The 24,184-nt window shown below is 45.3% G+C and overlaps 2 protein-coding genes across 2 annotated transcripts in view; one reads left to right on the forward strand and one right to left on the reverse strand.

The window, feature by feature from the left end:
• SNF8 (SNF8 subunit of ESCRT-II) lies at positions 1–10,564 on the forward strand. Its single transcript, XM_035135323.2, has 8 exons — positions 1–117; positions 2,415–2,465; positions 3,610–3,748; positions 4,369–4,473; positions 5,613–5,685; positions 7,183–7,324; positions 8,016–8,090; positions 8,577–10,564. The coding sequence occupies exons 1-8, from the start codon at positions 64–66 to the stop codon at positions 8,712–8,714; spliced, it is 777 nt and encodes a 258-aa protein (XP_034991214.1). The 5' UTR covers positions 1–63; the 3' UTR covers positions 8,715–10,564.
• Positions 10,301–24,184, reverse strand: part of UBE2Z (ubiquitin conjugating enzyme E2 Z) — a 19,647-nt gene continuing 5,763 nt past the window's right edge. Inside the window, exons 2-7 of the mRNA XM_035135324.2 lie at positions 23,473–23,545; positions 22,144–22,331; positions 16,717–16,828; positions 16,019–16,131; positions 15,208–15,298; positions 10,301–13,106 (exon numbers count right to left, since the gene is read on the reverse strand). Coding sequence (XP_034991215.1) covers positions 12,936–13,106; positions 15,208–15,298; positions 16,019–16,131; positions 16,717–16,828; positions 22,144–22,331; positions 23,473–23,545 — 748 coding nt within the window. The 3' untranslated portion in view covers positions 10,301–12,935. The remainder of the gene's footprint in view (positions 13,107–15,207; positions 15,299–16,018; positions 16,132–16,716; positions 16,829–22,143; positions 22,332–23,472; positions 23,546–24,184) is intronic.

The raw sequence follows: 24,184 nt of genomic DNA on the forward strand, positions 1-24,184 counted from the left end.
CCTTTCCACCATCTCCCTAAAGAGGCTCGAGCCCGAAAAGCAGCTCTCCGCTCGCTGGCAGCAATGCACCGCCGGGGAGTCGGGGCCGGCGCCATCGCCAAGAAGAAGCTGGCCGAGGTCAGGCTTCTTTCCCCCCCCCTTCTTCTTCTTCTTCCTCTTCCAGCTGGTCTTCCTTTCATTCCCATGCTGCTCGCTTGCTGTCCCCCCAGCCCAGCCATTGTAGGGCGGGAGGGAAGGGGGCTGCAGTTGGCGCCTCCCTGGGAAGCTCTTTCGCCCTTACCACTGTTGCATTTACGTGCTGAACAAGGTATAGCTTAGGGCCCCACTCTCTTGGGGGCCCCAAAAAAAATTAAAGGGAAAAAACCAACAACCCTGGATGTACATTTCCAAAATATAAGATGAAAAACAAATAAAATAAAGCCTACATACAGCAACAGTGTTTGGTGTTGTGTAGGCTCCTAAAATGTAAATTTTGTTTCTAAATGAACTTTTGTTATTGCCAAATGCCAATGTGTTTGCTTTATTAAGTTTGTTATGCATGAAAAATCATTTTACGTTAGACCTTAATAATTACTTCACTATGAATATACTTCTTTTAAATTGTATTTCAGTTCAACAATTACTTCGATAAAATACATATTTTGTTATGTGCAAATGGCTTTAAATACCTATGAGGTCCATAAAGTACCATATAGCATACTGTATATTCAACACAAAAAACAGTGACAATTTGTTGTTGGCAAATGACAGCTGGACATAGAAAGGGCCCCATTACCTTCAGTAGCTTAAGGCGTCATGAAACCTAAATTCGGCCCTGCTTCAACCGCAGACTAGGGCTTCCTGGCTTCTTAAAATCCCTTGCTGGAATTTGGATCCTTCACACTTTTGTCTGATGAGACAAGAAGAGAAGAATCATCTTTATTTGCGTCAGGCACTAGCCATAGCAATAAAATAAAATAAAACAAAATGTACTGAAGATACATGTCCCCACTTCGGGAGAACGATGAAGCAGGGATGGGAGACTTGTGGCCATGTGCATAGCTGGGGGGGGCAGGGGGGCAGCTGCACCTCCTTCAAAATAATACAAATTTGAGGTCCTGCCCTCCCCCCAAAAAACAAAAGCCTGCCCCCTCTAACAAAAATCCATGCTTGTAGCCCTCGGGATGTTGTTGGACTGCATATCCCATTGGCACCAGCAAGCTCTCCAATGATGGGAATTGTAGTCCAACGTCATGCGGTGGGCCACAGGTTTCCCCTTTGCTCCTGTAAGGTAAGCATTATCCTCCATTTTGCAGATGTGGAGACTGAGGCCAGGAGAGAGCGGTTTGCCTCAGGCCACCTTGTGTGTGGAAGAAGGGAGATTGAAACTTCCTGGTTCATAGCTCAGTCTCTTAGCAGCTAGGCTACACCAGGTCTTGAATACTCGTGCAGTCAGTTACTGTATTTGTGGGTTCCAGTAGAGGCTAATGGAGCATCTCTTCCAACATTTCTCTGATGAAAATAGAGACATTGTATTTAATAATAATAATAATAATAATAATAATAATAATAATAATAATAATAATTTTTACACCCCACCTATCTGACTGGGTTGTCCCAGCCACTCTGGGCTGCTTCCAACATATATAAAAACATAATAAAACCTTAAACCTTAAAAACTTCTTTATACAGGCCTGCCTTCAGATTTCTTCTGAAGGTTGTGTAGTTACTTATTTCCTTGACATCTGATGGGAGGGCGTTCCAGAGGGCAGGCGCCACTACCAAGAAGGCCCTCTGCTTGGTTCCCTATAACTTCGTTTTTCACAGTGAAGGAACCTCCAGAAGGCCCTCGGAGCTGGACCTCAGTGTCCGGGCTGAACGATGGGGGTGGAGACACTCCTTCAGATGTCCTGGGCTGAGGTCGTTCAGGGCTTACAAAATCAGCACCGACACTTTGAATTCTGCTCAGAAACAATTCGAATTGTGCTCTTAGGAAGCTGCGTAAACGTAGGCAGAAAGGTGGCTTGCTGGCCTTAAAGAGAAGGGAGAGTTGCACAGCTTTGGTGCTACAACTTAAGACAGCCGAGTCTTGGGTGCTTGCCAAACAGTCCCGTGGACAGGGTATTCTCATAAGAGCATAAGGTGAGTATGCTGGATCAGGCCAATGCCCCATCTAGTCCAGCATCCTGTTCTCACAGTGGCCAACCAGAGCCCATCTGAAGCCTGCAAGCAGGGCATGAACCCAACAGCACTCTGCCCAGCCACAATTCCCAGCAACTGGCATTTAGAGGCATCCTTCCTCTGACAGTGGAAGGAGAATGTAGCCATTGTGGCTCCCATAAGGATGTTTAAGAATCAGAGATGCACATCCAGGAGAGGGGAAATGGCTTCTATATCACTGTGTGTCTTATCGCCACTTTTTTTTTCCTTTGTAGGCCAAATACAAGGAACGTGGGACAGTTTTGGCTGAAGACCAGTTAGTCCAGGTGAGATGAGGAAACACCAAGGTGTTTTATATTATTATTATTATTATTATTATTATTATTATTATTATTTTATTCTATATATATATAATTCTTATTAAATTTTCTGTTTTGTAATTTAGAATATTCATTTAGACAACCTTAAGATATCAATGGCATCCCTTCTTCTCTTTCCATGGTTCATTCTGCATAGCATAAATCCCTGCATATTTTATATAAACTGAATCATTCAGTATTCCATTGTTACTTCCATCAAAACTTATTTACACTGTTGAATTTATCTGAATGCTGCCAACGTTTTCAAGTGTACACAATTATGCCCTATGTATTCAGTAAACATTTTCCAATCTCCTTTAAACAAATGTTCTTCTCGTTCTCTTATTCTGTATATTAGATCCGCATGTAGTGGCGTACATGTGAATAACCTTTTTTTTTTGACATCTGGGAATTTCCATCTGAATTATCCCCAACAAAAAGGACTCTGGTTTTTGGGGGGGGTTGGGGGTTGGAAAGGTGCTTTAAAACATTTTCCCCCCAGTTCATTTAAAATTATTTCCCAATACTCTTTTACCCTTTTACAGGTCCACCACATATGAAAGAACACTCCCTCGACCTCATTACATCTACAGAGATGTACTGAGGAAACACCAAGGTTTGATCATAGCATTAAAAGGAGGGCCACTGTAAAATGTGTGAATCTGAAAAGCTCTTGTATGAGCCTAGGCTTCTATACATGATGCACATTATCAACCTGTGGTTCCCATTGTCACAGGGTGTGGCGCTGATCAGGGGGAACCAACAGCTTGGGGAAATGAATAGAAAAAAATGCCTGTATTGATGGGTATATGATAGTCATTATTTCCGGCTTCCCTACGATATGCAGCAAGTTTTCACCAGTACATGGGACACGGAGATGGATAATCCATTGGCTTAATCCCAACATTAGTCTTCAACCTATTAAGAAGACAGCACTGGAGCAAAGAAGCTTTGCCATAAATCGTTTCTTTGTGCTAATGGCGACAGAGAGTTGTCCCTTATGAAACATCAGTCTGTTCTAGCTCTCAAAGGTGCATTTCGAATCAGTAGCCTTTCAAAGCCGATCGTTTAAAATCTGTTTCTTCTTTCTATCCTCTGGCTTCGTTTACAGATGTCCAAGCAGCTGGATACATTTAAAACTAACCTCGAAGAGTTTGCCAGCAAACACAAGCAAGAGATCCGTAAAAATCCGCAGTTCAGAGTCCAGTTCCAGGACATGTGTGCAACGATCGGAGTTGATCCCCTAGCCTGTAAGAAATGGGGGAGGTGGGGATTTAGGGGGTGGGGAGAAGCAGGGGGAGGAAGGGTTTCTGCAGAATCTGCTGGTCTTTCTTTGGTGCTTCAGTTCGATCTTCCGTGTTTCCATTAAAAATAAAAAAGAGTGGCATTGTTTCTCAAATCAAAAGCGAGTTATCACAGTATAATGTAAGTTGTAGGCCCTCTGAGGAGGGACCATTTTGATCCATGCTCTGCCTTCCCAAGCCGTGTTGCTATTGGGAGTGGACAGTGGGGCTGTCTATATCTCCTTATCCCCAACCTGTCCTTGCTCAGAAGCAAGTTTAATTTACAGTCAGTAAGAAGAAGGAGAATTGGATGAGCATAAAGAAGTTCCCATGGACTTCTCACTTCCAAATGGAAAATCACTCCCAATGAAATCTTCCAAAAATCATGGATAGGGAAGCCAGAGAACACGTCTTGTCCCCTTTGAATTCTGACACTCGGCAAACTAGGAAGTGCCTTTGCCTTTGCCTTTACTGTATTTAAAAAATCTAAACTTGCAAAATTGGGTCCTTGAGAGTCTAAAAAAAATTGCAGCATTCTTTTTTGTCTTTCATATATTCATATCCATATTTCATTCCCTCTTCCGCAGCTGGCAAAGGATTCTGGTCAGAAATGTTGGGTGTTGGAGATTTTTACTACGAGCTTGGCGTTCAGATTATTGAAGTCTGTCTAGCTCTAAAGCACAGAAATGGAGGTGAGGATAGCTTCCAATCTCTTATCTTCGTAGGGGTGTGTGTGTGTGTGTGTGTGTGTGTGTGTGTGTGTGTGTGTGTGTGTTTACAGTGTTCTCTAATACCTGCCTGCACTCTCTGAATGGGTGGACTGTATCTGCTAGCTTCCTGGCCATGCTAGTCCAGCCCCTTAGAAACATTAACACAACCCTGAGCGTCCCCACTCAGAAGTAAATCCCACTGAGTTCAGTGGGTCTTATTTCTTGGTAGTTGTGCATAGAATTTCATGCATCAGTAAGAGCAAGACTCTTACTATGGAGGAAGCCGCATTGAACTCGGGAGGGACGGGACCTATGGCTGTGCTGGCTGGGGCTGATAGGAATTGTAGTCCAAAATACCTGGAAAGTGCCAGGTTGGGGAAAGCTAGTATATAGGATAGCAACAGTCGTACCTTGGAAGTAGAACGGAATCCGTTTCGGAAGTCCGTTCAACTTCCGAAACATTCGTAAACCAAACCGCAGCTTCTGAGTGGCTACAGGAAGCTCCTGCAGCCAATCGGAAGCCATGGAAGCCCCATCGGACGTTCGGATTCCAAAAATAGTTTGCAATCTGGAACAGTCACTTCCAGGTTTGCGGCGTTCGGGAGCCAAAATGTTCGATGACTAAGCTGTTCGAAAACCAAGGTACGACTGTGTGTGTGTGTGTGTGTGTGTGTGTGTGTGTGTAATTTTTATTGGATTTTCTGTTTTACAATTTAAAATACTCCTTTTGCATCCTTAATATATCAATGACTTCCATTCTTCTCTTTCCATGGTTCATTTTACATATCATAAATCCCTGCATGTTTTACAAAAACTATACCATTCAGTATTCCATTATTGCCTCCATCAAAACCTGTTTACACTGTTGAATTTATCTTAATGCTGCCGGCGTTTTCAGCTGTGCACAATTATTACCCATATATCCAATAAACATTTTCAAATCTTCTTAAAACGTATGTTCTTCTTGTTCTCTTATTCTATATGTTAAGTCTGCGAGTTGTGCAGTCTGTCAACTTAAGTATAGGATTGCAACCTTAGCCTGCTAACATATTGGGTTGGATTCAAATTCCTTGTATACATGGCTGTGTGTTAACTCGCTCTTGCTTCCTCATTCCCACTAGGGCTGATAACACTGGAAGAACTTCACCAGCAAGTGCTCAAGGGGAGAGGAAAATTTGCGCAAGACGTCAGCCAGTAAGCTTTGCGTTTGAGACTGCACCTGCGTTTGAGACTGCACCGCAGGGGGGGGGTGTAATATGTTTTGTGTTACTTTGCATAGTTAGTTGTGGCTGCCGAAGGTTCACTGGCAATCTCTAGGGTGATGGAGCAGAGCTGCCCACTGGAAATAATTAAATCAGTTGTGCACATTGACAAGTGCAGATGTACTGTTTTGGGGGGATGGGGCGGGTGGGTATGGAGGACTCCCTGGTCCCGAATGGGGTAACTGCCCCTGAAGGACCAGGTGTGCAGCCTGGAAGTCATTTTGGACTCACAGCTGTCCATGGAGGTGCAGGTCAATTCTGTGTCCAGGGCAACTGTCTACCAGCTCCATCTGGTACACAGGCTGAGACCCTACCTGCCAGCGGACTGTCTCGCCAGAGTGGTGCATGCTCTGGTTATCTCTTGCTTGGACTACTGCAATGCGCTCTACGTGGGGCTACCTTTGAAGGTGACCCGAAAACTACAACTAATCCAGAATGCGGCAGCTAGACTGGAGACTGGGAGTGGCTGTCGAGACCACATCACACCGGTCCTGAAAGATCTACATTGGCTCCCACTACGTTTCCGAGCACAATTCAAAGTGTTGGTGCTGACCTTTGAAGCCCTAAACGGCTTCGGCCCAGTATACCTTTGGTCCAGCAACATCTGGACAACCACAAATTCCATACCCCTTCTTTCATAGTTGCATGATGGGCCACTGGTGCACCACTTTAAATATGTGGATGCAGCAGCCGAGGGGAGCTGCATGCCGAATTTCTGCATGTCATGAGCCCCGTGATTCCACATCAGATCTCTTCCATGTGGCTCCTCACCCCCTGCCTCACCTGTGTTGGTTACACAGCAGCTGCTAGCTAGACAGACTCTCCTTCTTTTCTCTCCTACATCACCACCACCTTGGTCCTAAACGGCTCCTTAAAAGCAGAAGAACCCCCAGATTATGCAAACCAAACTGTATTACATAATAATAATAATAATTTATTTATACTCTGCCCATCTGGCTAGGCTTCCCCAGCCACTCTGGGTGGCTTCCAACAAAATATTAAAATACAATAATTTGTCAAATATTAAATCTGCTGGAAGGGCATTCCACAGGGCTGGCGCCACTACCGAGAAGGCCCTCTGCCTGGTTCCTTGTAACCTCACTTCTCACATTGAGGGAACTGCCAGAAGGCCTTCGGAGCTGGACCTCAGTGTCCGGGCAGAACGCTGGGGGTGGATACGCACCTTCAGGTATACTGGTCTGAGGCCGTTTAGGGCTTTAAAGGTCGGCACCAACACTTTGAATTGTGCTCGGAAAGAAAAGAAGAGAAAACTGTGTTTCTCAGGTAACTCACTTCTGCAGCCAGTGCTATGTTTTGTAGCTTTTCTGTGCTTCCAGTGAATCACAGCATAATACACACCTTGTTGGTTGAATGCGCTGATGCTCCCAGACCACCCTTTGCCCTGACTCTTCTTTCCCTGGCTCCTCAGAGATGACCTCATCCGGGCAATTAAGAAGTTGAAAGTTCTAGGAAACGGCTTTGGGATCCTTCCTGTTGGTGGGACCTACCTGATCCAGTCTGTGCCGGCTGAACTAAATATGGACCACACTGTTGTGATACAACTCGCTGAGGTACCCATGCCCGGTCGACTCAGTTTCTGCTATTATTCCAGGGGTCGATTCAAAGTTCTTGTACTGAGCTTTCAATCCCTTGCCTATACAGTCCTACCTTGCAAGTGGAACGGAATCCGTTCTGGAAGTCCGTTCAACTTCCAAAACGTTCGAAAACCAAATTGCGGCTTTGCTCCTGCAGCCAATCTGAAGGCGCAGAAACCGTGTCAGACGTTCGGGTTCCAAAAAGAACATTCGCAAACCAGAACAATCACTTCTGGATTTGCAGCATTCGGGACCCAAAACGTCCAAGTTCTAGGGGCATTCGGGAGCCAAGGTACGACTGTCTCTCTCTCTCTTCCATCAACATCCTTATGGTCACCTATAGTTCACTGGCCTCTGTTGGGAAACAGAAGGGAGGGGGGAGCTCCACCATTCCTCCTCAATCTCGTCCCCTTCAGTCCGGTCCCTGACAAGCGGACATTGCTTCTCCCTAGTCAGAAGCCCTTCCTAAACTTCTTTTCCAACCCCCCCATGCTGGGGGCATGACCCTGGGTCATTTTGCAGGTGTGCTCTACCCCATAAGTCTTAAGTCCTCGCCTACAAGATGATGTGCGGTGAACGTCTCCTCGTTGTTTTTTAGTGTTGGCCGGGCTTTTCTGATCAGTGACCTTTTTTTGAAATCGCCTCCTTTCTTTACTCCCCGTTTCAGAAAAAGGGGTACGTGACCATCAGTGAGATCAAGTCGAGTTTGAAGTGGGAGGCGGAACGAGCGAAGCAAGTTTTGGTATGTAAACAATGAGTTGCATTATAAAAAGAAAAGAGCACCCACCTCTGGCAGCTAGGAAAATGAAATATTGCATTAGAAGTTGTATAGGTTAGGCAAAAGTGCATATCATTATACATGTTTGCTTGCAACTAAATGTTGCAGCATGGAGTCTTCTCTGTTGAGGATTCTAAGCTATCCATTCCAGGAACCCTCTTGCAGATTTCCGTTTCTTCCCCAGCAGTAAGTCAACATTCTGTGGCCACTGAGCATGCTCAGTCCTCCCCCTGTTCTAGGGTTTCCCCCTACAAAGTTCAGGATTCCCCAAGCCTGCTGCTGGGAGAGTCCTGTTGCTCTCAGTTCCTGCATCTGGTTGGCTACTTTGAGAGCAGGATGCTGGACTAGATGGGCTTTTCGTATGCTCTCCTGCCTGCATTTTGGGGTGGGGAGTGCAAAGCCACTTGTGATAGCCCTCCTCTCCAAATAATAATCTGTGGCTTTTTACAGGATCACTTGCTGAAAGAGGGTATGGCATGGCTCGATACCCAAGCTCCAGTGGAACCACAGTACTGGCTACCTGCCCTCTTCACAGAGCTTTACTCTCAGGAAATCACACCAGAAGAAGCGAAGGAAGCTTTACCTTGACAGCCGAAAAGGGGACTGATTTATCTGAACATTTTCATTTAAATTGGGTGGCACTTTTTGCATTAACATGATAAAGATGAGACACATTGAATGCCTATAGATATCTCACCACCACCACCACCACCGCCCAAGTCTTTAGAAGAAAATGTCTGTGTTACCAAACACAGCCAAGCAGGTACATTTGACACTGATTTTTGGGATTCTGCATGATGGAGAGACTAATTTCGTTAGCAAGCTGTTAGTTCTCATGACTGGAAAGGTGTGGATGTTTTTTTTTCTCCTTGAAGACTTAGAAAGTGGAGAGGATTGGAGTGTTGCAAGCGTCTCTCCCTCCTTTCCCCCATATCCTAATTACATTGTTGTATACTTGATTTAACTCTGGTTGCCTTCCCTAGTAAGGGTTCCTTGTTTATCTCACAATAAGGCGAGAGAACCCTGTCTTTAGATGGTGAAACAGCCAACATTCTATACTGTTCCTTATTGGGGCTTTGGGAAAGGGACCAAATAATTTTACTGCTCTGTACATTCTCTCAAGTCCCATTACAGTGTTGAAATCGTCCTCAATTTGTGTTTCTTAAAAAGCCAGTGTCACGGTCCTTTTTTGGCTACTTCTGAGAAACTAGTACCACAGCCATTCTGTGTTATTGTGCCCGATATTTACAGTGTGATTCAGTATCAAGAATACATGTCTGATCAGTCTGACGAAGATTCTCCCAATGCCTGTCGTCTGCTCCTCCCCCAGCATAATAAGCGTGGGATTCCTGCCCTCCTCCCTTTGCGCTTGCGCGCTTTGGAATGTCTCAAGTCAGGCATGAACTTAAAAGGGCGAGGCATCTCCCCGCTGGACCACTTCCCCGGATCCCTCCCCCTGATATCCTCTCTCAGGTTGCAGTAAGTAAGGGCTCTAGGATGCTGCCTGAGCCATGGTGCCTCTCTTCTGCGATAGTCAGGGAATGTTCACTGCTAGAACAGTCCCTGACAGCCAGTTTCTAGTCCTGTGATGACAGGGCTTAAAAAAATATTTGAATTATTGGAGTCTAGTAGCTCTAGATGTATTTTCAAATTCTGTCATCTCCACAACCAGGAAGACAAGTGGATGGGGACAGGAAGAGAATTGTTTGTACCTTTGTATAGTGAAATCTGGGCAGGAGCTGGGACAGCAACGGGAGCTCACGCCGTTGTGGGGATTCGAACCGCCAACCTTCTGATCGGTAAGCCCTAGGCTCTGTGGTTTAGACCCACCTAGCAGTTCGAAAGCACGTCAAAGTGCAAGTAGATAAGGTACCGCTCCAGCGGGAAGGTAAACGGCGTTTCCATATGCTGCTCTGGTTCACCATGGCCCATGGTTTATATATCTGAATTTCTAACACTGGGAGAAAAAACCTTTGCTTTGTTCTGTAGGAAGTACAGCAATTATTGCTCCACCCCCACCCCCCTTTGCCACTGGTCCCACCAACCAATGACGTGTGGGGCCTGGAAGTTTCACCAAAGAGAATACATCCCTGATATAAGCTGTTTATGAAAACAAGACCCCCTTTTTGGGTATTCCCCGCTTCTACCAATCCAGGACAAAGAAGAACCTCGGATCCTGCCAAAACAAACTTTATTGCACCAAAAAAAAAAGTACAATTGTATATAAACAAGGATTCCTTATTTTTCTTAAGACCCTTGTGCATTTGAGTGTGTTTAGCTTGTTAGGCCTAAAAGTCTGTCACTAAACATTTTGTCTAGATCAGTCATCTAGGATTGTCACTTTTGAAATGGAAAACATTCAGAAAACAGATGACTATGGGCAGCTAGAAAACCATATTTCTTTTTGTTTTGCTTCGTTTTCTTACATCCACATGCGAGCCGCGTGAAAAAAAGAAATAACCACATAAGGCATTTTCATGTTTTCTTTTCGTTTTGTCTTAAAAGAAATGTAATGCAATGGTTCAACAGCCAACATGCATCTGGAACTAAGGTCTCTTGAAGTAACAGGCGCTCTGATTCAGGAACACCTCTGGTCCTGGTGACTATAGACTGGGGGAAAGCCAAACTTAACACAATTGGCAGAGTTCGGAGAATAGAAGTCCTACCTAGATCCTACTGATTTCTGTGAGACTTAAAACGTCAACTGTGCACTCCAAGTCCCTTTTGATTTCAATGGAGGTGAAGTGCGGCTGATTTTTGTTTTCGTTTTGCTGGATTGCACTCAATGAGATTAACACAAACATGATAAAGATTGCCTTCGTCCTCATGAGGTTCCACAAGGCATCTAAATGCAAACTTGCATTACAAAGCTTTTGATTCCACCGGCTATTCGTAACCCCTTGGGAGATTCTTTTCTCCTTGTGGGTGGGAGAGAAACAGAGAAAATGGCATTCCACTCAAAAAAGCAGATATAGGGGGGGATTACTTTTAGTTTTAAGCAGCGGCACATCGCACTCTACACGGGAGAGGCAGGAGTAGCTGCAAGACTGGTGTGTTGCTTGCAGATAAACAGTGCCTATAATCACGCATGAGCTTCCTTTCAGAGGCCAGGTAGGAAGGTTACCCTTCATGGTTCCTACAGCTGGGATTTGACCTACTGACTGCAACGCTTCCTACTGGCCTGACCACTTTTAACATCTGCTCACCTCCCCCTGCCAAATTTTTGGTCTGGACATGCACCTGTAGGTCAGGAGCTCCCCCCCATTAAAAAAAAACTTCTTAAAGGGTCTCTAAAAGAAGGGGGGAAGCAAGTGAAAGGTGCTCACAAGGCTTTCGAGCTTTTCTACGTAGAAACCAGCTTGGAACTTTCAAAAGTAAAAAATAAAATAAAATACGTTGCCAGCTGGGAGGATGGTCAGACGTTATCCCACAATTCGATCCTCAAAAGGCATGTGCTTCTCGGTCTATAGCACTACAAAGTGATTCAGAGAGAAGGGAGTTGCGGCAGATTCGGCAGACTTTTACACATGTGCAACTTTACTTCAGTTTCACTAGAGGCTCCTGACAAAAAAAAACGAGAGCCAGTCCTTCGACATATCTCAACAGCTCGTTTTCTGCCCTGGCCTACTGTCCAACTTGGACTGCTGCTTATTGCTGTTCTTCAATTAGTTTGTATCCTCTTCTACATCACTGAACTCCTAACTCTGCCCCCAAAAGCTGGAGGTCTGAGTTGCTTTGAACAGAGAAGTATGCTATTGCACTGCCAAAGATTCAAGATTAGCATTGCTTTTCTCTCTCTTGGTGCTGTGTTAATTTATATTCTCTCTCTCTCTCTCTCAACACAATCAATGGCTGCATAGAATCACCTGTCTTCCCTAAATTCTAATACTGTACCTTCCCCCCCCCCAAAAAATTATATGCCACTTGCAGGAAATGAACTGCCAGAATGATGACTCCTTCCAAGGATCACAAAAAATAAAAACGCTGGCCGTGGAACCTGCTCAACTTCACCTTTTGAAGGCTGCTGGCTGTGTTGCTCACAAGGCTGACACATTAACAATTTAGGATCGCTCCCAGTTTGCCTCTTCCTTCTTTCCTGCCTGGATTCCCAATTTGGGGAGGGGTTATTTAAAAGGAGCTCTAGAGTTGAGTAAAGCTTTGGAAACTGCTTTTTCGTTGTCGTCGTTTTGAATCGCCACAAAAGCCCAGCTCTGGCCAAAGTTCCTCCTCTTTGGTCTGTCTAGGACAGGCAACACCAACCCAACTGGGAAGCTGCAACACAGCGAATATGAAAACAGGGCTCGATTATTTAAATGGTCAAAGGTGCTTTTACAGACTTGGTGGAGCTGGGAGTCCATCCCGTTGTGGTGGGGGGAGGGCAACGCCGGGAGGGAGGCGCTGAGGGTATATATGCGGCATGTTTCGAAACAAAGACGGCGGGGCAAAGAGGCAAGCTCTACCTCCTGCTCTTTTAGAATCATGGGGAGGACAGAAACCAACCCGCCCCGGGGTCCTTCCAGAATGCCTTTATGCCATTTTTTGCTCATGGGTCTCCAGCAGAGAAAGAGCCACTTTCAAAAGACAGCTTGTCACAAGCCCGGTTCAGTTTCAGCATCAAATCCTCGTTTGTTTTAAACAGCGTGTACCAGAGCACTGGAGGAGGCAATGAAGGGGTGCTGCTCAGCCAAGGTTCTCCCCGCTCTAGAACCGGACTGGTTCTTGGGTCTCTCCGGGGTTCCTCCGCAGTGCCTGGAGTCAGAAGATCCCACCCTTGTGTCTTGGGTTCCCAAGCGATCAGGTGGGAGGCACCTAAGCCTTAATGCTCCCTTGAGTGTCTGTCTCTGTCTCAGAGGAGCTGCTTTCTGAGTCTATGTCTGGGTTCTCCTGCTGGTGTTTCTCCTGCACTTTCAGGCGGATTCCTTGCAAACGCAGCAGAAGGGACTGGTAGTCAAAGTGCCCTCGCTTCTCGCCGAAGGGATCCTGCGAGAAGAGAGAAGACGGGATGAAAATACCTCTCTCTTTTTTAATGCTTTATTGGTTGAAAACTGTATAACAGAAATAATCAGTAGGTGTTAAAGACAAGATGAAAAACAATTACTCTTTTCTTAATTGATACATGTTTTGTACATCATGTTGTAATTAAGTTTAACATGACCTCCGGTTTTCCCATTAAGTTCCCAGATTAAATTCCTTGATTACACACTTATCTTTATTTTCTCCCTGTTATTTAACTTACCTACTTTGAATTTCGTAAAATTATCCTATTTGCACCCTGAAGTCAATTGAAACCGGCCAACGGATAAATATTTTGACAATGTTCTTTTACATAAATTCTATATGTATGCCCCACTCTGATAAATTTTTCATCTGTAACGTCTCGTAGCCTTGCTGATAGTCTCGCCAATTCAGCATGCTCTCTTAATTTATTTGGCCAGTCTAATTTGGATGGGGCGTCCTCTCCCTTCCAACCTTTTGCGATTGAAATTCTGGCAGCAACTGTAGCATACATAAAGACTCTCCTGAGATTTTTTTGGAATTTCGTTGCCCATAATTCCTAGCAGGAAGGCTTCAGGCATTTTAGGGAAAGAGCACTTGAACATTTTCTTAAGCTCGTTAAACTGTCTGATCGGGATGAAAACAACTTGCATCAAGATCTGCCAGGGTTACTTTGCACATGGACTGGAAACAGGGTGGACCAAGGCCTTCTGTAACCAGTTCAAGTCACAGACGCTTGACAAGATCAATATTATTCTAAGCAGCGAGTTATTTTTAAACAACCCCGAAGCCGCAAGAGGAACAGGGGAACTACTGCTGGATCAAATTGGAAATCCAAGTCTAGCAAATCAGGCTGCAATATGTGCTTCGGTTGAGAAAAACGAAATTCTGTAAAGGGAAAATAGCTTCCTATTATATTGAAAATCTATTTATAACCTAGAAACTAAGAGGAACCTGCTGAATTAGGCAAAAGGCCCATCTAGTCCAGCATCCTGTTCTCACAGGAGCCAACCAGGTGCCTGTAGGAAATTGTCAAGCAGGACCGGGGCACAAGAGCCCTCTCCCTTCCTGTAGTTTCCAGGAACTGGTATTCAGAAGCATTGATGCCTCTGACTGTGGAAGCAGAGCACAGCCATCAGGGCTAGCAGCCATGGAAGCTCACTTCCCAGATCAGAGAATGCAGCATCTTTCATCCCAACCCCCTTGCTGGATGCTCTTTTTCCAATAGCCATGATCTAGTCAAGTCTTTTCTGTGCGCTGCTCTGGTTCGCCAGAAGGGGCTTGGTCATGCTGGCCACATGACCCGGAAGCTGTACGCCGGCTCCCTCGGCCAGTAAAGCGAGATGTGCATCGCAACCCCAGAGTCGTTTGCGACTGGACCTAACGGTCAGGGGTCCCTTTACCTTTTTAGTCAAGTCTCCTACCTCTCATCCCCTTGTTCCAACGTCCTGCTCATGTTAATATAAAAAAGGTAAAGGACCCCTGGACGGTCAAGTCCAGTCAAAGGCGACTATGGGGTTGCGGCGCTCATCTCATTTTCAGGCCGAAGGAGCCGGCGTTTGTCCACAGACAGCTTTCCGGGTCATATGGCCAGCATGACTAAACCACTCCTGGTGCAATGGGACACCGTGACAGAAACCAGAGCGCACAGAAACGCCGTTTACCTTCCTGCCGCAGAGGTACCTATTTATCTACTTGCACTGGCGTGCTTTCAAACTGCTAGGTTGGCAGGAGCTGGGACAGAGCAGCGGGAGCTCACTCTATCGTGGGGATTCGAACTGCCGACCTTCTGATCAGCAAGCCCAAGAGACTCAGTGGTTTAGACCACAGCGCCACCCGCGTCCCACAATATACTTCCAGCTAGTTCCTGGTGCTTCAGAAATGCCAGCAATTGGTCGTTTCCCCTAATTTGTCCCCCATACCTCAGGTTTTCAATTTGCCCTTTGGAAAAACTCTCAGGTGAGCAAATGAGCCCACTTCTCAAGAGGGAAGGAAATATGACAATCCAAATTGTTACTTTTTTTGGGGTGGGGGAATGGAGGCTGCCCTCAGGAGTGGGCAGTCATAGACATGATCTGATCCTTACCTGCATCGTCTGTCCTTGGAGGTGAAGCCGCTCTTTGCATACCCCCTCGTAGAAATCATAATACTCCATGAAGGACTTTTCCATGACACCCCTAGCAAGCAAAACGAACCGTAAGGCCGCAGAGCAAGGATGTGACAGGTGGTTTATAACAAAAGGGCTACTGCCATAGTTTCTGCTCCTGAAAATTAGTTTGTCGTGTGCACATTTCTTAAAAACAACCACAATAGCTAACATTTCCCCGCAGCGCAATGCACTTTGGTTCCCTCCCTCATGCATGACCAAAATACTAAAATAAAAAAAAACCTTAAGAGGCGGGTAGCAGGGAGAGATTCTATGAAGCCATGAATACAGTTGTACCTTGGTTGTCGAACGCCTTGCGACACAAATGTTTTGGCTCCCAAGCGCCGCAAACCCGGAAGTAGGTGTTCCAGTTTGTGAAGGTTCTTTGGAACCTGAACGTCAGGCGCAGTTTCCGATTGAGTGCAGGAGGCTCCTGCAGCCAATCAGAAGCTGCACCTTGGTTTACGAAAGTCGAACGGACTTCCGGAACTGATTCTGTTCGAGAACCCAGGTACGACTGTACTGCAATTTGCACTGCTTGCATAAATATCCTCCTGGAGTGGAAGGATTGGAATGTGGACAATGATCACGCAGCTGCAGGAATGAATGAATGAAGGTGCTTGAATGCCGAGTTTCACGCTGGCAAACAGTTTTTCTAAGTGTGGGGGGAAAGGCTGACTAAGGGGTACTGCCCTCTCTCCCTCTCCATCCTAAAAGCCTGAAACCCATTAACTGAGACTCCCAAACATACCGTAAAGGCTCCGGACAAGGGCATTTTCCTTCTAGCATGTCACACACAGCAACCCTGATAGTCTCATGCCGAATACACTCGTTGTAATTTTTACTGTCTCCCGGATGTCTTTCCTGCAAGAGATCGATGGCCAAAAACAAAAGTCAACTTTTACGAATTTCAAGACACATGGCCCACAACTTTGGTCTTGTCTAGTGGGGGGGGGGGAGAGGAGAGAGAGAGGAGAGAGACTGAGAATGCCTCCAATTAGTATTGCTGATATTACCAATTGGAAATACTGGCCAGTCGCTGATAAAAGTGGATTGACAATCCTATTTCAAACCACAGCCATGTTCCATGAAAGTTCCCAAGGAGGTTCCATGCATGGTCTTGCTCTGCAGACAAGCTGCAAATACATGTATACAGACAGCAGCATATTGAATTATCCAGGGCTGCTCAAGGTATTCTTCCTTTCCACTCTGTCCCAATGCAGTCAGCTGTTTTAACACAACAGGTAAGCAGGCCCACCCGCAGCAATATGCCGAACCTCTGAATTGGGAGTGTCTTCTTAAAAGGATGTATGGGTTGGAGATCAAACCTCAACGGGTCTTTTTGCTCTGCTTCTAAGAGAGCGGTTTGTTACGGGACAGCCACTTCCCTGTCCCTGTAACAAAGAGCTTCCGTAAAGTGGGCACTAATCCATGATTCAGGCTACTTACCTGCTCAAAGCCAGGCTCGTTGTGATAAGGGTTCTCAGTCATCAGGGACTGTATAGATATAAGGACCGAGGAAATGCTCTGGGCAGGACTCCAGGCTGGACCGGTCCACGTACTGCCAGACAGCAAGAAATGGGAGTTTATTTTCACACAGCCAAACAAACACAATTCTGTAAAGTGGAGTGAATGATGTGTGGCTTTAAATGTACTTCAATTTGTAACTTGTGAGAGTCCTAGCTGTCTGTGTGTCTGTCTGTGTGTGTGTGTGTTGTGTAGGTAGTAAAAAAAAAAAAGAACAGTTCCCAGGCCTCAGGGTGGCAGAAATTTTTTTGAAGACGTAATGGCAAGAACCACTAAACAAGCAAAGAAGATAGAAAAGCCCAAATCTGTGACACACGTAGCAGATAAATTGTATAGTTATATATAAAAAAAAATTGCAGGCAGGATTCCAGATAAAAGCAGTGGAAGAAAAACGTCAAAATAATTGTAACACAAGAAACTTTTTTTGTAATAGATAAAAAAAATGAATTGCAGTAAAAACAAAGGTTTTGAGTAAAAACACTGTGGAAGCGAGGGTAGCAAGTCATTTTATGAATCAATGTACAACGGTACCTCCAGTTGCGGACGGGGTCCGGTCGGATCCCGAGGTTTCCGCAACCTGAGGCCCACTTCTGCACATGTGTGCGGGGGGGGGGGGGGGCTCAAACCCGGTAAAATACGTCGTTTGCCACAGGCACATCCCGAATTTTACGTAACCAGAGGGTTATGTAAACGGAGGTTCAACTGTATTTGTTTTGAAGGTAGTTGTGAAAACTTTTGAATATATACAGTGGTGCCTCGACTTACGAATTTAATCTGTTCCGAAGGCACCTTCGTAGGTCGAAAAATTCGTAAGTCGAAAAGTGCCATTGGAAACGTGATTTCCCATAGGAATGCATTGAAAACAGAAAAATTTGTAAGTCGAAGCAACCCCATCTAAAAATTCGTAAGTTGTGCGGTTGGTGTATGATAGTAGCGTGGCAAACCCGCTAATCCTTAGGCTTAGCTAGAGTAATACTGGCAAACCAGTACAGTGTGAGAGATAGGAAGGTGAGGTATGGGTCAACTGTGCTGGGGGAGGCTGGATGCACCTGGAAAGGTTTGGTTCGAACTGGTTGGATCTGGCCTGACAGGGAAAGACCGGGATGGGTCATGCTGAGGTGAGAAGAGCACAATGAATCCTTATGGGGAGTTTGGAAAGTTACTGAGGATCACAAGACTGAGAGGAGGGGGATGTTTGATGAGAGGGACATGTGACAGGTATGGGGTGTGAGAGATGTGCCACTAGCCACTTCCTCTATGGTGGAGAAGTTAGGGTGTTGGCAGGAAGTGACCTGTACCTGTACATGTTTATGCATGAGGTTTGTTCTGTGATTGGCTGGAAGTTACATCGTGAGTTAATGTTTACCTGTCAAAGCTGCTGCTAATAAATACAGACCCCCGAGCTCTGCCTGGGGTTGGTCTTTTTGGAACTCAGCCTTGTCTCATGTCTCATTGTTGGATCTAACCATTGCTACAGTAAGTCAAAAAAACCCTATCTAAAACCGCCACGGTTTCCGTTCGGATATCGAGAAATTCATAAGCGTGGGGCCATTTGCCCCATTCGTAAGTCGAAAAATTCGGTTGTCGAGTCGTTTGTAAGTCGAGGGACCACTGTATATCCACACACACACACATTATGAAGATGGATAATTACTATTTTGTGATGAAACCATTCCAAACTTTTATGCATCTTTCCAGCATACAATCTGAACAGAGGGCTGTTTGCATTCAGTCTCACGCAAGAGCCACACACAAAGTCTGGCAGTGAGGGGAGAATTCAACCTCCTAAGAATCACATTCCTTTTTTGTTTAAATGTCTAGCTCTTATCAAATGTACTGGAATTCTGAAACCTTGGGAGCTGGCTGATTAGGAGAGCGGGGGGGACATAGGGGCAGGATTCACAGTGGCCAGGGCTCAAGGCGTCAATACGCCACACATCTCCTTGGCAAGTCTCCGTAATTAGGAGAAACAGAATAAAACATGGGGATCAAGCAAATGCGTGCAAACGTCCGTGATAAACCAGCCGGAAATTCCACTGTTTCTTGGCATCATCGTCTTCTTTCAGAGCACCAGCTACACACTGTGTCTACACCTCAGTTCCTAGAAGTTGTGCGAAATAGCTGAGGAATTTTATCTGGAGCATTCCCACTGTCCAGAGATGAAGGGCAAAAAGCTCAACTCTGAAAACAGGAAATAAAAACCCAGAAATACAAAACAGGATAATGAAGCACAGAGTCCCTGCCCCTTGCTGTTGCAACCGTCAGGGTGGTGGTGCAAGAGGGTCTTCCTGATTTTCCCCACGTAACATGCAAAAGGTGCTTGCTTGGGCCCCCAAATCCAATTAGATCCTAAAAGTATCCAAATCCATATATATCCTAGAAAGCACTTGTGGCTAACAGAAAAAGTGTAGCAAGTAAATGTGGTTTAAAACGCCCAAGGCCATGCCTGAGCATTAGTGAACCTACAAAGAAAAGAATGCCTTAGCTGCAGGGTGGGGGGAAAAGCAATGATTTTTTTAAAAAAAAATATCAGATTTTTTTATTTAAACCAGATTTTTTTATTTAAATCAGATTATTATTATTATTATTTAAATCAGATTTTTAAAATAAAATGTTTATGGAGGAAAAATCTTTCTGAAGATAGTTTTCTATTTAAGTTACATTATAGTTCAAAGGCTATTCATCAGGAAATAAGAATTTGTTTTAAGCTTTTCATGTTTGCTAAAACTCAGTCTAAGTTTTTTTTTAAACTGTTTAACCACATCAGATAACAAAAACGGATACATATGCTATACTGTTTTTGTTACATAAATTGTTTAAATTGTTGGTAATGATTATTTTTCTCCTTACAATAAAGCACAGCAGAAAAGTTGTCCAAATATATAAACAGTTAACTCATTAAACCTCACAATAATTTCATAATCACCTGTCCATGTACAGTATTTCTAATTGTATAACCAAATCAGAATTTTTTTATATAACTGTAAAAAAAAACTACTCTGAAAATTTATTATTCCAAAAATGAAACCTTCCTCTGGTTGTAAATATTAAGATGATACCAGCAAGAATGAGTCTTTCTGTAAAAGAATGATTTAAATAAAGTCTGTCTTACTAGTGATTTAAATCCATTTGATTTAAATCAAATCCACCCTGCTTAGCTGGGTCTTTAGCCAATTCCTCCTCTCTATACATGCTTAGTTACTTTGAAGCTTGTACACAGTATTACTGGGCAAGATACTAACCTTCATGGTTGAGTTATGTTAGCTTTCTCCAACCTGGTGCTGCCCAGGCGCTTTGGACTACAATTTCCACCAGCCCCAGTCAACGCAGCAGATTGTCAGTGATGATAGGAGTTGCGGCCCAATGTCTGCCCAGCATCAAGTTGAGAAAGACTACAATGGGATATACGAAATGATGCTGTTTCTCAAGCCTTGAAGCCCATAGACCAGGCATAGGCAAACTCGGCCTTCCAGATGTTTCAGGACTACAACTCCCATCATCCCTAGCTAACAGGACCAGTGGTCAGTTATAGTCCCAAAACATCTGGAGGGCCGAGTTTGCCTACGCCTGCCATAGACCAGGCTTCCTCAACCTCTGCCCTCCAGATGTTTTGAGACTACAATTCCCATCATCTCTGACCACTGGGTCCTGCTAGCTAGGGATCATGGGAGTTGTAGGCCAAAAACATCTGGAGGGCCGAGGTTGAGGAAGCCTGCCATAGACTGTCACTGTCTATTCCCGATCTAACTTTCTTAAGGATGTTGAATACAGCAGCTCCGTTCTCCTCCCATCATTTTCTTCTTAAAGCACCATCTTTTGAATCAAGTCAGAGGCAGAAAACCACCCAGACCGGCTCTGCCCCCACGATGCATGACACAAGCAAGGGGCCTGTCTACCTCTTGCCATTGCGAACAGAAATAGGCAGAAGGGCACAAGCGACTGAGCAGAGTAGAAAATCTGCAACTATGGCCGCTTCCTGTCGTACTCTGGTTTAAGAGCTCTCAACTGAGGGCTGGAAATGAAGACCACACAGGATCAGCAGGAAAAAGCAAAGCCCCAAACTTTCAAGAGAATGCTTTGTGGTTTCTGAAAATATAATGCTATTTGAAACCCACCCCTCCCCACAAAAGCCACGCAAATACAGAAAGAAAAACTAAATGCTGCAGATAGCTGAGCCAAATGAACAGCAACTCTGGATATTACAGAAAGCTATGTCAACCAAGTGCGTGACTTTCTCGCGCATCTGGCTGACGGCAGAGGCTCCTTGCAATGTTCAGAGATGCTCAAATGCTCTATGCCAGGGGTAGGCAACCTAAGGCCCATGGGCTGGATGCGGCCCAATCGCCTTCTCAATCCGGCCCACGGACAGTCCAGGAATCAGTGTGTTTTTACATGAGTAGAATGTGTCCTTTCATTTAAAATGCATCTCTGGGTTATTTGTGGGGCCTGCCTGGTGTTTTTACATGAGTAGAATGTGTGGTTTTATTTAAAATGCATCTCTGGGTTATTTGTAGGGCATAGGAATTCGTTCATTCCCCCCCCCCCCAAGGTCTGAGGGATGGTGGACCGGCCCACGGCTGAAAAAGGTTGCTGACCCCAGCCACTCTGGGTGGCTCCCAACAGGATATTAAAAACACAATAAAAGATCAAACATTATAAACTTCCCTAAACAGGGCTGGCTTCAGATATCTTCTAAAAGTCAGATAGTTGTTTATTTCCTTGACCTCTGGTGGGAGGGCGTTCCACAGAGCGGGCGCCACTACCGAGAAGGCCCTCTGCCTAGACAAGCACGTGTCCCAGTGGTGCCCTGCCTTGGCGATGATGATGATAGGAATATAATAATTCTAAGCCTCGCATTTCAAGAAGAAATACCAGTGTGGTTCACAAAAAAATGAAAGACAACATCAAAACAAGAAGAATGAGGCCAACTGTAAAAAAATACGAGCTACTCATAGCAGAACAACCGCATTGAAACATCCATAATTAAAATGATATATAAATAAGGAAGCCCATTTCAAACAGCGTAGCAGCTAAAAACAATCAAATCAGGAGATCCAAGTTAGGAAGAGCAGGGAAATACGTGTCTAAACAGGTGTTTAGACTTCAAAAGCTGGCAGAGTGGCAATACATTTGGGGGCCTCCCATATTGTAGCAAGGAGAGTGTTCCACTGCACGGGTGCTACCCGTGAAAAAGCCTGCCCCTCTCGTTCCTGCAAGATGATAATCATCAACCTACCTGGCTCTGAACAGAAACAGAAGCACACACACACACACGCGTTTCATCAACATGATAAATGCATGCAGAAGTGTGGACCTCCCCAAAGCAGCTCAGGCTGCTTGGCTCCTTACCCTAGAATACTGAGGCAGACCTTCCCATTGCGGTAGAAGTTAGGGTTAAACCTCACTGTGTTATTCCCGGTTGTCATCAGTTTGACCCGCGGCGGATGGATGGGATAATCTGGAGGACAGCGAAACAGGAACAAGAAGAAACCCCCTTCGTAAGGCGTGTCAAAGGGGCCTGTGATCAACGCATGAATCTGCAAGAGAAAAGCCCAGCTCGCGCAAAAACTTCCAACTGGGTGCAACATCGGCAGAGCCTGCGCGGGACGCAAGCCGGCCGCTAAGAGAGTTAAGGGGGGGGGAGGAGGAGGAGAGAGATCCTCTACAAAGCATTAGGGGAAACTCAGTGCCCTCTGAGGTTCAAGCATCAAGCTCAGTTCACACATGTAGCAGTTGAGGAGGCCCAAATTATTTCTGGAGTACACCACTTCTTCACACTACAGGTGGAGGACTGCAAAAGCAACTGGTTTTGTGGTTTTGCCCTACAAGGACAGGCAACCCATTAAACAGCAGTAGCGCCCGGTGGTTCTTTCCACAGAGCAAGGGGTGAGGAGGATGAGTCTGAGCACCATCAGGAGGAAGGGGGAGAAAGGTTCCCACATACCTTTTGCATGCACGCCCCCCCCCCCAGCCACGACAAGGGTAACAACAGAGACAACTCCTGGGCTGTGAACCCACGTAACAGCTTCCTAACCACTTGGTCACAGCAGCAGACAAGAAACGCAAGGCCCGGTCTCAGGCATACATGGGCTTTCTTTTCATGGAGGAGCTTTCAAACATGATTTCCCCACCTGTGGTCTGGTGTGATTAAAAACTGTTCCAAGATGTATACCACATAATCTGTATGAACGAGGCCTCATTTGACCTTCAACTACATGGCCACCAAGCTGGTCAAACGTCAGGCATGTGATCTACTTTTTTTAATAATAATAATAATAATAATAATAATAGAACAGATCCCTGAGATATACCAAGAGGACACCAGTGAAATATTCTGACTCAGGGACAGACCCACTTAAAATTCAGAAACAGAGCCGGAGATTGCTCCCTTCTCCCTTCTGAAAAGGTACCCAAACCCCTCATTCTAACACATTTATCAGGGTGAACAGAACATGAACTGAAAAGATTTGCCTAAGGATGAAAATGCTTTGTGAAAACTTCACTTTGCCTAATTTCTCCTGTGGCAATCGCTCTGCTACCCTTTCTCACAGGCCGCTGCCATAAATGAAATTTCAAGTCATAGCAAGGTAAATTTCAGTATGCCAACCCTCCTAAAAACAGCAGGAAACCCTTTCAGGCAGGACACACTACAGAGGAAGGCATTCAGATACCACCTACCTTGGTCATATCATGGGGGTCAGGCACTACAAACATTCCAGGAGGGGGTTCCTTGTAGATAGACATGATATCTCTGGGGAACAAAAATAATAATAGCAGCAATGTATTAATCAGTCAAGTGTTTCTCTAGAGCAGCATTTCTCAAACTTGGGGCCCCTCCTGTTGTTGGACTACAACAGGCATTTCCAGCTACCAAGAGACTGCGATCTACTCCCACTATTAACAAAATCTGGCAGTGATCTACCCACTGCATTGGGAAGTCAAAGTTGCTGAGCTTTTAGGGCAGGCATGGCCAAACTTGGCCCTCCAGATGTTTTGGGACTACAACTCCCATCATCCCTAGCTAACAGGACCAGTGGTCAGGGATGATGGCAATTGTAGTCCCAAAACATCTGGAGGGCAAAGTTTGGCCATGCCTGTTTTAGGGGAACTAAGTTAGGGAAATCAAAGGGGTGGGTGGGAGGGGTCCCACAATCTACCAAGATCTACCACAGACGCCCCATGATCCTACCAGTAGATCACAATCTTCCTGTTGGCCACCCCTGGACTACAACTCCCATCATCCCTGATCACTGCCCCTGCTAGCTAGGAATGATGGGAGTTGTAGTCCAACAACAGCTAGGGACCTCAGTTTGAGAAACACTGCTGGAGCTTCCAGCTTTGCACCCCAATCCCCAAATCCTGTTGCTGAATTCTTGAGAAACAGCCCTGC

This window comes from Zootoca vivipara, chromosome 13 (genome assembly GCF_963506605.1).
Source record: "Zootoca vivipara chromosome 13, rZooViv1.1, whole genome shotgun sequence".
Lineage (NCBI taxonomy): Eukaryota > Metazoa > Chordata > Lepidosauria > Squamata > Lacertidae > Zootoca > Zootoca vivipara.

Excerpts from the sequence above, each read along its gene's own strand:
- SNF8 (XM_035135323.2), top strand. The coding sequence starts at position 64 with ATGCACCGCCGGGGAGTCGGGGCCGGCGCCATCGCCAAGAAGAAGCTG. Across the intron at positions 5,686-7,182 it reads TTTGCGCAAGACGTCAGCCA|AGATGACCTCATCCGGGCAA; the intron begins GTAAGCTTTGCG and ends CTGGCTCCTCAG. Across the intron at positions 8,091-8,576 it reads AACGAGCGAAGCAAGTTTTG|GATCACTTGCTGAAAGAGGG; the intron begins GTATGTAAACAA and ends GGCTTTTTACAG.